The sequence below is a fragment of the Aspergillus fijiensis genome (assembly GCF_003184825.1).
Source record: "Aspergillus fijiensis CBS 313.89 unplaced genomic scaffold BO72scaffold_17, whole genome shotgun sequence".
NCBI lineage: Eukaryota > Fungi > Ascomycota > Eurotiomycetes > Eurotiales > Aspergillaceae > Aspergillus > Aspergillus fijiensis.
In genome coordinates this window covers 398,545-410,609 of record NW_024468993.1, presented here as the reverse complement: position 1 = coordinate 410,609, position 12,065 = coordinate 398,545, and the positions used below count along the sequence as shown (strand labels likewise).

Below are 12,065 nucleotides of genomic sequence, written 5' to 3'. Positions count from 1 at the left end.
TATCCCGAGGATTAACAGGGTTGATGCAATAACAAAATAATTGATCCTTTATCCGAACTCTTATCGGATTGATTGGCGCCTGGGGCCCTAGCAGTTTGTGCTAAGTTAGTATTGCGGGTGTGGTTTTCCACGAGAACTTTTTTTTTTTTTTTCCAAAGCCGGCTTCCTTCCCTTTTTTGGGGTCAAGGACGTGGACTGTTGAGAAAAGCTTCCCCATTTACCCCATTATCAGTGCCATTGGACGTGACTAGGGCATAACTATCTGCTCAATTCCTCCCTCTTGTTCACTTAGGCACTACCATATCTCCCTTTGTGATCACAACCATCATCTACCTCTCTATACATACCTATACACCATTGTCCGCTCCCGATTGCGTCACAATGGTCGACATCACCGTCGATGGCCAGTCGAACCCGGCTGTCATTCGGTTCGGACTCCCTCCTTCTTCTCTTCTACAATTCCCTCCCAGTGAGCTTCCTGCTACGCTGCCTGCGCCTATTACCTCCGAACCGACCTGGTACCAGCCCTTCAACATCCCTCCCGAACTATACAACCAGCTCCTGGACGTGCGCGTCCCCATCACCATCGCCAGCGTCTACGCCGTCACTGTCATCTTGTTGAACCAGGTTAACAAGAGTCGCGGTTACAAACCCTGGGGATTCAGTCAAACGAGGCTCTTCAAGCTCTTCGTGATCCTCCACAATGTCTTCTTGGCTATCTATTCCGCGTGGACCTTCGCCGGCATGATCCGCGCCTTCCGCAACTCGTGGCCCAGTCACGATGATCCCAACTACGTCGCAGCCGTCGCAGATACTCTGTGCAAGGTCAATGGCCCGCGCGGTTATGGTAACGCCGCTGTCTACGATCCTTCTGTCGAGCAGTGGACCATTCGGAACCCGGAATACAAGCTGGCTGAGACGGGCGTGCCTGACTTCACGGATGTTGGTCGCCTGTGGAACGAGGGACTGGCCTTCCTTGGGTGGATCTTCTATCTGTCCAAGTTCTACGAAGTTTTGGACACCGTGATCATCCTCGCCAAGGGTAAGAAGAGCTCTACGCTGCAGACTTACCACCATGCTGGTGCCATGATGTGCATGTGGGCTGGTATTCGCTATGTTGCGCCTCCTATCTGGATCTTCACCTTGGTTAACTCCGGTATTCACGCTTTGATGGTACGTACCTCCAAAAATCTTTTCACAGGGTTGCTCGCCTAGCGCTGACTGACGTATTGCACAGTATACTTACTATACCATCACCGCTCTGCGTATCCGTGTCCCTACCGTGATCAAGAGGTCCTTGACCACTATGCAGATCACTCAATTCGTCATTGGTTCTGCCATGGCTGCTTCCTATCTCTTCATCAGTTACACACTCCCAGCCAGCCAGGGTGCTTTCGAAGCGCCCCTTTCGACTGTCCAGTTTGTGGCTGCCGAAGCTGCGGAGGAGGGATTGGTGCCCTGGATCAAGAAGCTTGCTTTCCGGGCTGCAGGTGCGGAAGGCCCTGCCGAGAACGTGGGAGTTCCTGACACCCCTGCTGCTGCTCCTGTGCAACCCCACCGTGTTGGTCCCATGGTCACTTGCATGGATACTACCGGACAGGGTTTCGCGATCTGGCTCAACGTTGTGTACCTTCTCCCCTTGACTTACCTCTTCGCTCGTTTCTTTGTCCGGTCTTATCTGTATCGCAAGGAGCCGGGCGCTCGCCAGCCCAGCAACATCCAGGCCGCTGAGAAGGCTGGCTTGGATGCCTTGAAGGGTGTCAGCCGCGAAATCCGCAAGGCAGTCGAGGTGAATGGAGAGACCAGCGAGAGCACCGAGGATGAGGCCCTCAACCGCGTTCAGGCTCTCCGCTCGCACAACAAGTCTCAGCAGAAGTCGGCTGTCGAAAATTCGCCCATTCGCACACGCGCCACCACTGCCAAGCAGAAGGCCCGCGCTGTCTCCAGCGATGCGGACTCCGACCAGGGCTTCTCTACTGTCCCTTCCAAGAAGGGCGCCAAGAAGACCACCAAGGAAGAATTGCAGGCCCCCCCTGTGGTCGACGCCAAGGACTCCAACCCGTTTGAGGTTCTGGATCGATCTGCCTAGGCTCGGGAATTTGAGCACTGGTGCCTCTTCGAGAAAACCTTTTACCTCAGTTCGGCTTCGAGGAGTATTCGACGAGCTAGATGGCGCAAATCCTCTAAGTCGGCTTCACCAGAGGTTGTCGCTTATCTCAGCTCAATTTCTTCCTTGCGGTTCTCTCTTGTCAGAATTCAGAATTCATGCCGCTCTGGATCTCTGGACCGGCCGCGCAGACCATCGAGGATGAATCAGCGATTGCGCCCCGACCGACTCGGGTGCGATGGATCCCCGCACGCTGCGCCCAAAGCTGTGCGGGAGCTGGTTACCTGGTGGCTGCTTTCGCACTTTCCCCACGCTCAGTTGTATACTATTCCAGCCCCGTCTCTTGCTTGCGATGGGGGATTGGGTTGCAGCTCTTTGCTATTCTTGTCTATAACAAATTTTGTCCTTTTGCCGTTCAATGCTTTGTTTTGGTTGGTGTACATATTGGGGGCGTCATTTGCAGGTGGGTCTGGGCTTTGTTCTCGCTGGGAGTCTCTGGGTAGGATGCGGAAAAGTGAATAGCTATTATTGACCAAATAAGCAAGATCAGATCGGAACAATGGAACAAACGAATCAGTATCATGTCTGAGAATGGAAGACTTTCGAAATGTTCTCGTAGTTTGTCGTTCCTCTGTTGTTTTGAGTTGAGAAAAGGGCGGTCAAGTGAGCCACCGCCTACCCTTTGCTCAGATACCGCTGCCTCCATGCCAGAGTCTCTCTCCCTCCTTTCAACTTTCCAGTATAACTCGCTCCCAGCTCCCAGGATGCAACCCATTATTGGCATCGATCCGGTCGAAGTCGGACTCAGTCTTCTGCAGCGATGCTATCGTCGCTGTCGGTCATTTGATCTGCATTGATTGCGATGGGAGTGATTTCCACACAATGGTGAGGAAATTGGAACCGAGGCTCATCCTTCCAGGGCAGGTCCACACATCATAAGACAATTTGCCAGGTCGGCAAGATAAACAATCATTCAATCAAGAGAAATATGACCGGCCCCTCCCCCTCTTATTCGAAGAAGTCAGCCTCCGGCGAAATCGCAGGCCGGGCGTGGACGGTGACTGGAGGAAAAACCCCCAGGCTAAATTTCCCCACAGCCGTCTCCCCGCCGGACTTGGGTGGCTATGACGAGCCGGCAATGGTTCAGACCCTGGTCCCTTTCCCCACATCCCTCATCTCGCCTTGGGCTCTTTGCTCGAAAGCACGCGGCAGAGAAGCTCTGCGCCTCTTCATTTACCAGTTTGGAGACGCGCAACGGCTCTAGTGCATCGCATGAGCGACCTAATCAACCACATATTAAATGTCCTCGCTTGGGCCCAATCGCTTACCGTCTCCCGCCTCCGCCAGTGGAGTTAAGTGGACAATGTCGGGTCCGTTTGGTCATTTGGTCGTTTGGTCCTCTTTCCTGTTTCCCCAGCAAAGCTGAGCTTTTTACCAAGTTGAGCTCGAGAGGACTTTTTTTTTCTCTCTCTCTCCTTCGGTTTTCCGTCAATGCCCACGCCAAAAGTCAATTCCGGTGTCTAGTAGCTTCTGTCCTGTTGACGATGCAAAAATTCTGGTGACGTGGGGTTCCTACCTGCCTGGCGAAGGAACCGGGTATAAATTGAGGGCGCCTGGTCGCGGCCGTTCAAAGAAAATGTTTCTCTCCCAAGCACATTTTTTTTCTTGCCTTGCCTTTGTCTTGCCCGCGCAGACAGGTGCATGGTCTGAGCCATGGCGCGATTACTCTTGCCAATTTCGCTTTTGCTGGCAAACTCAGGTCTGCTGACCGCTGCTCAGAACCAGACTGCTGAGGGGTGGGAAGTCTTCAACAATGGACTGACCACCGACGTTCAATGGGATCATTACAGTTTCCATGTGAATGACCAGCGAGTCTTTGTATTCTCTGGCGAGTTTCACTACTGGCGCATTCCCGTTCCCGGCTTGTGGAGGGACATTCTGGAGAAGATCAAGGCTGCTGGCTTTACCGGTTTCTCCATCTACACCAGCTGGGGATATCATTCCCCGAACAACCACACAGTTGACTTCTCCACCGGCGCTCACAACATCACCTCGATCTTCGATCTTGCGAAGGAGCTCGGCCTGTACATCATCGTCCGTCCCGGACCGTACGTCAACGCGGAGGCCAATGCTGGCGGGTTCCCCCTCTGGTTGACCTCCGGTGAATACGGAACCCTGCGGAACAATGATTCGCGGTATACGGATGCCTGGAAGCCATACTTTGATGAGGTTTCTCAGATCACCAGTCGCTACCAGGTTACCAATGGCCACAACACAATCTGCTACCAGATCGAGAACGAGTACGGTGACCAATGGCTTACCGACCCGAGCCAGAGGGTTCCCAATGAGACTGCCATTGATTATATGGAGCTCCTCGAGGCAAGCGCACGCGACAATGGCATCACAGTTCCATTGACCTTCAATGATCCCAACATGAATGCGAAGTCCTGGTCCAGTGACTGGTCGGATGCTGGAGGCAATGTTGACGTTACTGGTGTTGATTCCTACCCTTCCGTAAGTGATTTATCTCCGATATGTATCTTTCTACCAATCTGACCAATCTAGTGCTGGTCATGCGATACTAGCGTGTGCGACTCCACCAACGGCGCCTATGTTCCTTATCAGCTGGTCGAATACTATACCTACTTCCAAGAGTTCCAACCCCACATGCCCTCATTCCTCCCCGAATTCCAGGGCGGCTCTTACAACCCATGGGCTGGGCCCGAAGGTGGATGCGGCGACGATACCGGTGCGGACTTTGTCAACCTCTTCTACCGGTGGAACATCGCGCAGCGGGTCACCGCCATGAGCTTGTACATGCTGTACGGAGGAACCAACTGGGGTTCGATCGCTACCCCTGTGACCGCGACCAGCTATGACTACTCCGCACCCATCTCTGAGGATCGTTCAATTGGCTCCAAGTACTACGAGACCAAGCTGCTGTCGCTGTTCACCCGCAGTGCCGGCGACTTGACCATGACGGACCTGGTCGGAAATGGAACCCAGTACACCGACAACTCCGTTATCACTACCTATGAACTTCGGAACCCGGAGACCAATGCGGCATTCTACGTGACGCGGCACGCGGACTCCACCTCGGACACGAATGAAGCTTTCAAGCTGCACCTCAATACGTCGGCTGGAAACCTGATCGTTCCCCGCAACGGAGGCAAGATCAGAATCGATGGACATCAGTCCAAGATAATTGTCACGGACTTTAATCTCGGCTCGGAGACTCTGCTGTACTCTACGGCCGAAGTGCTTACCTACTCGGTCATCGACAACGAGCCGACCCTTGTCCTCTGGGTGCCGACCGGCGAGTCTGGAGAGTTCGCTGTGAAGGGTGCCAAGTCTGGATCCGTCCTCTCGAAGTGTGCGAAATGCTCTCAGCCGACCTTCAAGCGGCAGGGAGGCAGTCTGACCGTCAGTTTCACTCAGTCCGCGGGAATGAGTGTGCTGAAGATCGACGACAAGCTGCGCGTGGTTCTTCTGGATCGGACTGCAGCCTATCTCTTCTGGGCCCCTACCCTGACCGAGAATCCTTTGGCCCCTGCCAACGAGACAGGTATGGAAAGCTCACCTCGGCATATCGTCTGCAGAATACTGACTTCTTTATAGTACTCATCCAAGGTCCCTACCTTGTCCGTTCCGTGAAGGAAGATGGCAACACTCTTGAAATCAAGGGTGACGCGGTCAACGCTACGGAGATTGAGGTCTTCGCTTCCAAGAAGGTCAAGAGCCTGACCTGGAACGGCAAGCAGATCAAGTCGACCAAGACTGCCCACGGTAGTCTGCGAGCCTCTTTGGCTGCTCCAAAGGCTATTACTCTTCCAGCTTTCACATCCTGGAGATCGAACGACAGCTTGCCTGAGCGTAGTGTATCATATGATGATACTGGTGCTGCTTGGGTTGGTATGTATACTCGACCCCGATCTACTTTAGGTCACAGCCTAACAGAACTCAAGCGGCCGACCACATGACGACCTACAACCCCCAGCCCCCGGCGACCCTTCCAGTCCTTTACGGTGATGACTACGGTAGGCAGTCTGGCTTGGTACAAGACCAACAATCAACTAATCACGACTACAGGTTTCCACAACGGCATTCGTCTGTTTCGCGGATACTTCAACAGCTCCGCCTCCGGCGTATTCCTCAACATTCAAGGTGGAGACGCATTGTAAGCTCATCCCTCCTCCCTTTAACCCCTTCTACCCGTAGAGAAAGTAACCAGCTAACCCCCAAACTAGCGGCTTCTCCGCCTGGTTGAACGGCCAGTTCGTCGGCTCCTACCTCGGCAACGCTACCATCACCCAAGCCAACAAGACCATCACCTTCCCCGCCGAGTACCTCTCGTCCGACCCCAAGACCACCCCCAACGTCCTGCTCGTCGTTCACGACGACACCGGCCACGACGAGACCACCGGCGTCCTCAACCCCCGCGGTATCCTCGAAGCGCGCTTGTTGTCTAACACCTCCTCTACCGCCCCCGAATTCACCCACTGGCGCCTCGCCGGCACCGCGGGCGGAGAATCCAACCTCGACCCCGTCCGCGGCGTCTACAACGAAGACGGCCTCTTCGCCGAGCGTGTCGGCTGGCACCTTCCGGACTTCGACGACAGCAAGTGGGCCGTCGCTTCTTCGTCCTCTTCTTCCTCCTTGTCCTTCACCGGCGCAACCATTAAATTCTTCCGCACCACGGTGCCCCTCCAGATCCCCACCGGACTGGACGTCTCCATCTCGTTCGTCCTCGGCACCCCCGACGATGCCCCCAGCAACGCCTACCGCGCCCAGCTGTTCGTCAACGGCTACCAGTACGGCCGGTACTTCCCCTACATCGGCAACCAGGTCGTCTACCCGGTCCCCGCGGGCGTGCTGAACTACAACGGCGAGAACACCATCGCCGTGGCGGTGTGGGCGCAGACTGAGGCCGGCGCCGGGATCAGTGTGGACTGGCGCGTAAACTATGTGGCCGACAGTTCGTTGAGTGTAGCCGCGCTGGAGACGGCGGAGTTGCGGCCCGGGTGGACCGAGGTGCGCGAGAAGTATGCTTAAACGGCGGCAAGTTTTGGGAGGTACAGTCTTGTGTTCTTGATGTATCTAGGAAAGTAGTTTTGGGGGATGATGTACAGCAAGCATACTTAGCTTGAATGAAGAATGAGAATGAGGAACGTTAAATGTGTACCTATTGTCTGCATTGAGTGCTAGACTAGCATTACGGCAAAGTATGAGCACTCTTATCTACAGGTCGACCTGGATCTTCGGCATTGATGCCTCCGGTCTATTCTTGGATTCGAAGCAAAAGAGAGATAGACACGAGGTGTTCAAGGCAACCCCATACCTGTAGACACCATGCGACCCCCCCAATCAGGCGAATCAGCTGACCTAATCGCCTTCTTCTCCAACCTCCCCCCTCCTCCTCCTCATATGAAGAAGAGACAAGAGAAAGGGAGGTGACGGCGGCCCTGATTGCTTGCTCACCGCCCATCTCAGAAGCCTTGGCTAGTTTTTCGCAGTTAGCCTGACGTAGTCAGAATCCAAGCATCTTCCACCTATCTCTCTCTCTCTCTCTCTCTCGCGCGCGCGCGCGCGCAGGTGTCATCTGGAGACTTCAGCTGAGTACTGTACAGACAGTACCATCGAGCACTACCAGGGTGGTTGGTTAGTCCCGGAATCAGCTGGGAACGCAGTTTGTGGCTATGGGGCCAGGAGGCTTTTGTTCACGACTAGGTCGATAACTACCAGTGTATGAATTCTTACTTGCTGGTTTCCATACGTAGCCAAAAAGCGCACGTGCTCTATCTGGCAGAGGTACACTTACACTGGCCAACAGAAAAGCATTTATACAGAGAATCAATCATATTTACTCGACTTGTTGGAATCATAAAAACAAGTCATATAGCCAGCTATAGCTAGTTCACTCTCATGATATACCCTTCTCATAACCGACCAAAACAAAAAATATACACGTCCAGGCACCCTGTCCCAGGATACAGAGATCTTAGACCAGGAATCGGAAGCCTCTGGAACTGGCTTGGCCAGGCACCTCCCCGCTACTGATGCCTTCTCCGCGGTCGAGTTTCTTGTTCAATCGCACGAGAACGAAGCGGAGCGCCGTCGCGGCGAGAATGGCCAGGAAGGCTGTGGCGCAGTTGACGGACATGGCGGTGACTATATCTCTTATTAGGCTCTGCAAAAGAAACACAGGATGGAGTGCAAGAGACTCACCGTAACGCGGAGCATCGCTGTCAGGGTACATGTAGCTCGCGTAGATACTACTGATGTTACTGATACAGTTGATGCCCGCCAGGGCCGCGGCACGCTTGGAGGCCGGACGAGGCAAGGTGCTCGAGATCCAGCCCAAGGCCACGACGTAGCTGGCGTAGAAGGAGGGGACCATGAGCATCATGGCCACGTAGCGCGGAGCGACGCTCGTGGTGGCGGCAGCGAGGATAAAGGCCGCCACGGAGATGTAAAGTGGTAGGGTGATGTGGAAATAGCGCTCACCGGTCCGGTCGGCGTGCCAGGCGTTGGTGAAGGCGGTGATGACGGCCAGACAGTAGGGAGGGGCGGTCAGACACAAGGTCTCGATGTTGCCGTAGTTGAGGGTCTTCACAACAGTGGGGAAGAAATTGGTAACCGAGGCAGAGGAGACAATTCCGAGAATAAGAAGCATCTAAGTTCATTAGCGATGGAATAAGCAGAAGGATTCGGTTCGACAGTAGGTTGACTTACCAACAGGTAGGTCTTAATGTCGGTGAAAGCCAGCTTGACACCATGCAAGAAGGTTTGCTGCTCGCTATCGACCCAATCGTCTTCGCCAATATCTTCCTCCAGACGCCAAGCAGCCAGCTGCTTCTCCTCCTCGGTGAGCCATGGGGTGGTACGCGGAAAATTGGGGAGGATGAAGACAGAGGAGAAGGCCACAACGATGGTGATGGCTCCCTCGATAATGAAAAGCCAGCGCCTGGTTAAAGTCAGTAAGGGGCACATAAAGCTCGCTTGAGTGTACTTACCATGACCGAAGTCCCATTTTGTGGTCCATTCCATCCGTGATGCCGGCAGCGATGAGGCCAGAGAAGGCTCCCGACAGGAGAGAACCCGAGTACAGCGCGGCAGTACGGAATCCAAGTTCCTTGCGAGTATACCAGGCACTCAAGAAGTAGAGACATCCGGGCTAAGAGAGAGAGAGAGAGTTAGCAAACCCTTTGCGGATCTTGCCAGGAGCGAACGCATACAAAATAGGCTGCCTCCACGAAACCCAAGAAGAACCGAACGATAACCAGACCAGCATAACTTTGAGCGCCAGCGGTGCACGTCGAGATAATACCCCAGAGCAACATAGATCCCGGGAGGTAGAGAGCGGGTTTACCGATCTTGTTGAGCAGCAAGTTGGACGGAACTAAATAATCAGAACTTATTCATAACGACGCAAAAAGAAACAAAAGAGGGGCTCCTACTCTGCATCAACAAATAACCCACAAACAGAATACTGACGCAAGTCTGATATTGCACTCCCACCAGGCCCAAATCTTCCTCGAGACCGGCCAATTTGGCAGCCGCCTAGTAGGTGATCAGCAACAAGGATCGCAAGAAGGGGCCACGGGTCACGTACAATATTATTCCGATCCAGGTAATTCAAGATATACATGATAATAAGCATAGGCAGCAGACGCAAATCGATCTTGCGGACCAGAGCGCGTTCGGCTTTCTGACGCTCCTCGGGCGACAGACTGGCGACATAGGCCGGGGCCTCTTTGCGAGGATTGGGCTTGTCGGCGTTGGCCACTGCATTGGGGACGATTTCGACGTTGTCGACATGGCTCTTGTCGATGTCCCGTTCGGGATCATAAGAGGTCCTGGGAGACATGTTGCGTCTCCTAGTTTGGGGAAAGGAGTCTATAAATTGACCTCCAAAAGCAACAGATTGAAGACCCGAGTATCACAGAATAAAGTAACTCAGTGAAAGAGAAAAAGGAAGGGGTATCAAGAGGAGAGAGAAGAAGAAGAGGGAAGGGGGTAAGAGACAAGACAGGGCAGCCAGCCAAGTCGGGATCAGGAACCTTTTTGTGTGCAGGGCATGGTGGGAGGAGCCGAAGAAGCGGGCAGCAAAACCGGGATTTTTTTGGGGTCACCCCAGACTGATGGAATGGAGGATGGAGGAGAGTCGGGGAAAAAAGAGGGTCTGGGGGACGGACTGGAGACATGCCACACCGAATCGGCATCGATCCTGGGGGGAAGGACTGGGCGTGGGGGTTACCGAAGAGATTCCGACGAGGGAGGAGATACTAATGTCAAGGATTACGATGATGATGATGATGATGATGATGATGCAGTAGTGGATGATGCATCAGTGCCAGTGGTTGATCAAGGTTGTCTGTTGTATGGAGACGGGAAGACGAGAGAAGGCGAAAAGGCGGAACACACGAAAAGACGAAGCCGAAAGGGAAAAAGCGGAGAGAACGTGGGGGTTGCCGTCCGACGTTGCAACTGTTTGCATTCTGGGAAAGTAGGCTCGGGTTACCTGATCTACTACTTCGTACTCACAGTGTACTATACACACAGTCCGAATGGTTCAACCCAGATGCAGTGCTTTCAGCATTTACAAACAAGTCTCAAACTCTCCCTATTCTACACAATCAATCAATCAATCAATCAATCAATCAATCAATAATTCAAGTGACCAACAACATAGCACAGCACACCAAACTCCCTTCTCCCCCCCTCCCCCCGCGCATCACCCACCCAGCCCGAAACGAGAATCGGGAAAGAATCTCGGCTTCCAACCCAATGCGACCATCAGCCCATGGTCCATGGTCCATGGTCCGTCCTGTCTGCCCGGCGGCGGGCTGGACCGTCCATCCGTCATTCAATGAGAAAGAAAAAGGACCTGACGCGGGTGTCGCCGGAGGCAAAATTCTTCCCTTTTTGAAGAAGCTTGACGAGAAACAAAGGGATCGAATCAGACCGACTAATTGACAGACAGACAGACAGCATACCTGGTGACCACGGGACCGATCCCGATCCACCTTTTCTATCCCGACGCCTCCACCACCGCCAGCACCACCACCACCACCACCGTCACCTCCACGCTCGGCAAATATCAAAGGCATTTAAGCGAGCTGACACTCGTCAGGGTGAGGACATGGGCGTGGTAGTGGCTGCGGATCCGAGAATTGCGGAGAGCGAGGAGGTGGGAGCATCGGGAGCAGTGGGAGCATTGGGAGCATTGGGCGAGCCGTAGGCGGCGGATGGGCCCCAGGCAAGTGAAAGCGGGGAAAAGAAAGATGCCGATTTTCGGGTTTTCCCCAGAGGAAGCCTGAGGATGGTTTGGAAAATTCAAAGGAAAGCGTGGGGGTTGCTTTTTCCTCCCCCCCCCCCAAAAAACCCAACAACCTTACAAACCTCGCTCTTCCTCTCGACATACCCCCCTTACCTAATGACTTCTTCCTCCTTCGCCTGCTCTTCTTCTTCCCTCAACAATTCGGACTCCTTCTACTTAAATTCTTTCCCGTCTCCGGATCAATGGTATAACTAGAAGTGAGCCAGGAGAAACACTGACCCGCCACCCTCTATCGAATACAATAAATTATAAAGATCTACGCATGACAGTATGATATGAGCTCAGGCGAACTATTGCATTGCTTCACCAGTACCAGTCAACACTAGGAGAAGAGCGGTCCACAACATCACTCCATGTGTACCACTTCTAGAAAAAAGAAAGAAAGAGAAAAAAGAAGATTTCGCTGTACACACACACATAACAAACACCATGGCAGACGCAGGACGAAAAAAAAAAAAAAAGAAACAATGGCACGATGACACTATGAGACAAGGTGTGAATGTGTGCAAAGGAGATGCTGCCCAATTTCCACGCTTCCAGAACAAAAGCAACAACCGCATGATTAAAGAGATGACTGAAATAATGACTGACGGACTGGCTCGGATGCAATGGTCGATC

The 12,065-nt window shown here is 53.4% G+C and overlaps 5 protein-coding genes across 5 annotated transcripts; 3 read left to right on the top strand and 2 right to left on the bottom strand.

Annotated features, from left to right (window-relative positions):
- Window positions 1-7: 7 nt before the first annotated feature.
- Window positions 8-2,177, top strand: BO72DRAFT_74792 (elongation of very long chain fatty acids protein). Its single transcript, XM_040950679.1, has 2 exons — window positions 8-1,173; window positions 1,238-2,177. Exons 1-2 carry the CDS (start codon window positions 382-384, stop codon window positions 2,087-2,089), a joined length of 1,644 nt encoding a protein of 547 aa, XP_040802489.1. The 5' UTR covers window positions 8-381; the 3' UTR covers window positions 2,090-2,177.
- On the top strand, window positions 2,178-2,706 carry BO72DRAFT_74793 (uncharacterized protein). The gene has a single exon (XM_040950680.1). The coding sequence runs from the start codon at window positions 2,266-2,268 to the stop codon at window positions 2,608-2,610; it is 345 nt and encodes a 114-aa protein (XP_040802488.1). The 5' UTR covers window positions 2,178-2,265; the 3' UTR covers window positions 2,611-2,706.
- A 984-nt stretch (window positions 2,707-3,690) lies between these two features.
- Window positions 3,691-7,222, top strand: BO72DRAFT_402028 (glycoside hydrolase family 35 protein). Its single transcript, XM_040942194.1, has 6 exons — window positions 3,691-4,621; window positions 4,673-5,672; window positions 5,726-6,023; window positions 6,065-6,144; window positions 6,197-6,284; window positions 6,355-7,222. Exons 1-6 carry the CDS (start codon window positions 3,821-3,823, stop codon window positions 7,157-7,159), a joined length of 3,072 nt encoding a protein of 1,023 aa, XP_040802487.1. The 5' UTR covers window positions 3,691-3,820; the 3' UTR covers window positions 7,160-7,222.
- Window positions 7,223-7,944: 722 nt separating this feature from the next.
- BO72DRAFT_74775 (putative MFS transporter) lies at window positions 7,945-10,079 on the bottom strand. The gene is made up of 7 exons (XM_040950678.1): window positions 9,720-10,079; window positions 9,565-9,667; window positions 9,343-9,506; window positions 9,121-9,281; window positions 8,840-9,071; window positions 8,333-8,780; window positions 7,945-8,275 (listed from the first exon to the last, which is right to left on the bottom strand). The coding sequence occupies exons 1-7, from the start codon at window positions 9,972-9,974 to the stop codon at window positions 8,106-8,108; spliced, it is 1,533 nt and encodes a 510-aa protein (XP_040802486.1). The 5' UTR covers window positions 9,975-10,079; the 3' UTR covers window positions 7,945-8,105.
- Window positions 10,080-11,633: 1,554 nt separating this feature from the next.
- On the bottom strand, window positions 11,634-12,065 carry BO72DRAFT_74767 (uncharacterized protein). Its single transcript, XM_040950677.1, has one exon. The coding sequence runs from the start codon at window positions 12,005-12,007 to the stop codon at window positions 11,738-11,740; it is 270 nt and encodes an 89-aa protein (XP_040802485.1). The 5' UTR covers window positions 12,008-12,065; the 3' UTR covers window positions 11,634-11,737.